The sequence below is a fragment of the Lipotes vexillifer genome, unplaced genomic scaffold (assembly GCF_000442215.2).
Source record: "Lipotes vexillifer unplaced genomic scaffold, Lipotes_vexillifer_v1.1 scaffold12, whole genome shotgun sequence".
NCBI classification, from domain to species: Eukaryota; Metazoa; Chordata; class Mammalia; order Artiodactyla; family Lipotidae; genus Lipotes; species Lipotes vexillifer.
Genome location: NW_006796716.1, coordinates 1,403,674 through 1,408,304, shown reverse-complemented (window position 1 = coordinate 1,408,304; position 4,631 = coordinate 1,403,674). Strand labels below are relative to the sequence as shown.

Sequence of the window (4,631 nt, the reverse complement as noted above, 5' to 3'; positions counted from 1 at the left end):
AAGGGTTCCGTGCTTTCAACAAATTCCCCAAAAATAAAAAAAAAAAAAAAAAAAAACCTTGGGAAATTTAAAACCGTGGGTGGATTCACACGGATGGGAGAGTGAGGTCCAGGGGAGGAGTGGCAGAAGGTCTGTCTGATTGCAGCGCTGCAGCGCAGTTCTGGTGGCGACCTCCCAGACTTAGCAGACCCTACGGATTCAGGACACAGACCCCAGCAAGACCACCCCCACTTCCAACATCAGCTAAAGTTCAAAGGTCCCTAGACCACCGACACTCCTGAGCAGCTGGCTGCAAATTCAGGGGTTCCCAGGACCCCTCCCCAAGTTTGATAATTAACTAGCACGACTTACAGGACCCAGGAGAGCACTGTATTGCAATGACAATTTTATAGAAAGGATGCAAATCAGGACCAGCCAAATGAAGAGACATAAAGGACAAAGTCTGGGAGGGACTGGACGTGGAGCTTCCATCCCCTCTTCCTGCGAAACCAGGGCCCATCACCCTCCCAGCACATCAGTGTGTTCACCAACCAGGCAGCTCCACCGACCCCAGTGTCCGCACTTTTACTGGAATTCATTGCTAGCTTTCACTGGATTACTGGCCAAGTGATTGGACTGTCTCCAGCCCCCCTCCCCTCCCTAGAGGTCAAGAGGTCTGGCTGATACCAGCGGCTTGAAGACCAGACAAGCTGTATTATACAGCACTGACTCTTAAGTGCCCCATTTTTGGTGCAACCTTGTCCAGCTGTAGCAGGCCTGTCTGGGTGGCGGGGGTCTGGGCTGAATGGCAGGCTGAGTGCACTGGGGAGGTCACGTTGGCCAGAGGAGGGCTGGCAGGGCATGGCGGGTGCAACAGGTACCAGAATCACTCCTTCACATCTCCCGAAGGGAAGGGATGCTGGACCAGGGTTCAGTGTGAGGATGAGTCTGTGGGTGAGGCTGCCCGGGGAGGTGCTGAGCTTTTCCTCACAGGGGTATCCAAGCAGTGACACAGGAGACCCTGCCTGGGAGTGAGGCCAAAGGCCAGACTCTCAGGGCACCACCCCCTCCATCAAGTGGGTGAGGATTTGGTGTCCCTCCTGGCAGCGGGCATCTGTGCCTGACACAGAGCTGGGCTTACAGGGCCAGGGAGGGAGGAGGCACAGCCCTGCCTTGGATCAGAGTTTCAGGAGCTGAAAAAGCCCTCAGACTACATTTAGACCCCCCATCACTTCCTCTCTGTCTTCTTATGGGGAAGCGGAAGCCCAGAAAATGTAATGATTTCCCCACAGGCACTGAGCAGGGCTCCCAGGCCAGAGTGCTTTCTGCGGTCCTGTTGTGTCTTCAAGTATGGATTTATGAGGCCCGTTCCCCTCTGAGCCAGGGCAGGGTTATTATTCCATCTCAGATGAGAAAACAGGCCTGGGGTGGCAGGGGTCCCTCAGCTGGAAAGGCTGCGGGCAAGGAGGAGGGGATGCCTCTCGCTGTGCGGTCTTGGGCACGTTACTCACGTTCCCGATGCCTCAGTCTCCCATTCCTGCAAGTGGGATGATGGAAACAGTGCCTCCCTCAGGGATGTCGGGCGGGTTACCTAATGTGAGGACGGGCTCTGTGGAGTCTGCAGGGATACAGACGTTAGTGTAAAGCTGGGTCTGGTCCCCGAGGCCCCGACTCCAGGGTGAAATGGTGTCAGCCAGAAACCTTGGACCTTCCCTACATCAAGATCTTGCCACAATCAGTCCCAACTGTGTCTACAGCTCCGTAGGAAGGCCCCCAGACCACGTGCTCTGACCCTGGCCAGTGGAAGTTATACAGCATCCTGGAACCGAGAGTGAGGGGGTCAGCTCCGCTGGGCCAGGACCAGGCTGGTTTCGCTCCTGGCTGGATCCTCAGAGCCCAGAGCAGCCCCCAGATCACACATGTGGGTCAGCAGGACAGCTGCCTGGGAGGTAGAAACCCCAGACCTTGACTGTCCAGAGCCAGGAGCGCCCACTGCACAGATGTGCAGACTGAGGCCCAGGGGGAGAGCTGGGTGGTACCGGGGAGCCCTGGAGGGACCTTGGTGATAGCCCCACTTGTGTTTTGCAGGCCTGAGCTGCTCACCGAAGGAGTCAAAGAGCCCCTCACAGACAGCCAAGGTACCCTGCGCAGGGTCATGGGCCGAGGCGTGGGCCGGGCGTGGGAGGGGTCCCAGGCTTCTGCCATCACCCCTCCTCCTGATTCCTCTGTCCTCGTCCCGTTTACCCTGGCATTCCCCCATTGCCCTCCCTGCTGGGTTTGCCCCCACCAGATACCACCTCTGTCCCGGGTCCCAGGAGCTGCCTGCTCACCCTGGCTTCTCTCCCCCCCGCCCCCAGAGAGGGATTCCGGGGACCCTCTTGTGGACGAGAGCCTGAAGAGACAGGGCTTTCAAGGTAAGGTTGCAGCTCAGGATGGGGTCCGCAGTCCCAGTGCCATGACATTGACCTGGCTTGGGTTTGGAGGGCCAGGCTAGGGGTGGGAGGGGCTGGCCGCCAACCTCAGGGCCCCGGGGTCTGAGCGAGGCCGGCGGGCAGCCAGGCAGGGCTGGAGTTTGCCAGCCCCAGTGAGAGGCTCCGCAAGGTGGCTGGGGGTTCGGGGGTACAGGGCGTGGGAGCCGGCCTGCTGTCCGTCTGGGGAAGCAGCTGACCTGCCCGCTTCGTATTAGGCAGCCGGCCGTGCTCTCAGTGCTTTGAAATCAGAGGAGAGGAGGTCGCGGAGGGCAGGGAGGGCTCTCCCAAGAAGGAGGACCCTGGTTGGGCCAAGGAGGGGTGGGAGGACGTGAGCCTGGAAGAAGAGGCGTGGAAGATGGGGGAGGCCTGAGTGCAGGACGCGGAGAGGACCGGCCGTGAGAAACAGACGCAGGGAGGGGCCAGGGGCCGACAGGGGAGGCTCCCTCCCCACAGTGGAGGCTGGTATTACCTTTTGGTTAATATCAAGCGTAGTATTGGTAGGGGCTGCGGTGGCTGAGAGCAGCCGTCCACGTGCATGTCGGGGCAGCTCTAGGGTGTGGCTGTGAGTCCCCTAGGGTGGGTGCTCCCCATGTGGGCCCTGGGTGGTCAGTGTGACCCAGAGGAGAAAGTGGGGTCAGCCAGACCACGGGCGGGAAGGGCCAGCCCCTGTGGGTGGAGGAGCCCAAATCCCAGAGGGGCACCTGCTTACCCGCCCCCCCACCCCCAGCCTCTCAACTCCTTCCTGGGCAGCCGGAACTTTCTGGGACGGGGGAGTTCCGTCTCTCACCTCACCCTGTGACCCCTCATACTCAGCCCTCTTAGCAGACTGGGGTCCGACCAGCCAGAGACCCACCCCCTCCCTCCTCCATCCTCCACCTCTCTCTTCCCACAAGGCAGTGCCAGGTTCTCATCTCCCCAAGGCCGGGGGCTCGTCCAGGGGTCTCATGGCAGGTGCTGGCACGCGGGCTCCGTAAGCGATAGCCTCTGGGTGAGTGAGTGACCACGGGGACCTGCCAGGCCGGCTCCTGCCTCCGCGGGGCCGCCCTGTCCGCTGAGCTCACGTCCCTGCGCTGCCTCCTGCCTCGCCTGTCCCTGAGCGAGGCCCCACTCCACCTGCCGGTGACGCAGGAGGCTGCTCCCCTCCGTGACGTCTCTCACCTCCAGGGCTGGCTCCCTGGTGTGGGTTTCAAATGTCAGCAGTTAGTTTCCTACTCATCGCTGTTGTCGCAAGAGTTGTGCGTCCTTCCGGAAAAAACACACGTCTCCGTCAAGAAGTTAGTGCTGGAGGACTCCAAGGGGCCCACTCCACGGAGCTGATAATTGCCTGAGAAGGAGTTCCCCATAGTTAGGAAATCATATTCCTTTAAAGTCACCAAGTGCCTTTTCATTTAACAGCCCAAATCCGTAATTGTTTTTCACTTTGCAGAAAATTATGATGCCAGACTCTCACGGATCGACATTGCCAACACGCTGAGGGAGCAGGTCCAGGATCTGTTCAATAAGAAATACGGTGAGCCCCGGGACACCCTGGCGGGAGGGAAGAGAGGCAGGAGCAACCCGGTTCTGGCCGTGGTCTCCTCTGGGAAGACCGCTCACCTGCATACAAATACGTCTTGAGCACTTACTGTGTGCCAGGCATTGGGGAAAAGGCAGTGAAGAAAACACGCAGTCTTGTGGGGACTTCTCTGGTGGCCCGGTGGTTAAGACTCCGCGCTTCCACTGCAGGGGCTGCGGGTTCGATCCCTGGTCGGGGAGCTAAGATCCCACATGCCAAAAACAAACAGACAAACAAAAAAAACCACGCAGTCCCTGCCCTCGGGGGACCCTGCAGACCAGTGACGTGAGACCGACATTGAACAGCTCTACCCAGAATCCGGCGACAGTGAGGCATTGTCTCATGATTATGCAGAAAAAGAACAGGCTGCTCAAGAGAAAATAGCTTTCCTTAGATTGGAAGCCAGGGAAGGGCTCTTGGAAGAAAGAACTGAACGATGGGTAATCAAGCAGAGTGTGAAGGAAGGGCATTCTGGCTGAGGTAATGGCATGTGCAAAGCCCCTGAGGCTTGTCTCAAGAAGGAGCCAAGGGAATTCCCTGGCGGTCCAGTGCTTAGGACTTGGTGCTTTCACTGCCGTGGGCCCTGGTCAGGGAAGTAAGATCCTGCAAACCGTACGGTGCAGCCA

The 4,631-nt window shown here is 58.9% G+C and overlaps 1 protein-coding gene across 3 annotated transcripts in view; it reads left to right on the top strand.

The window, feature by feature from the left end:
* The window catches only part of GTF2IRD1 (GTF2I repeat domain containing 1), a 78,948-nt gene that overhangs the window by 39,065 nt on the left and 35,252 nt on the right, over positions 1–4,631 (top strand). The window contains exons 17-19 of one of the 3 annotated variants that reach the window (XM_007468765.1): positions 2,068–2,117; positions 2,298–2,393; positions 3,877–3,960. In XM_007468765.1, coding sequence (XP_007468827.1) covers positions 2,068–2,117; positions 2,298–2,393; positions 3,877–3,960 — 230 coding nt within the window. Of the gene's footprint in view, positions 1–2,067; positions 2,118–2,294; positions 2,394–3,876; positions 3,961–4,631 lie in introns of all 3 variants that reach the window. The other 2 variants (XM_007468766.1, XM_007468764.1) reach the window with 2 other exon arrangements.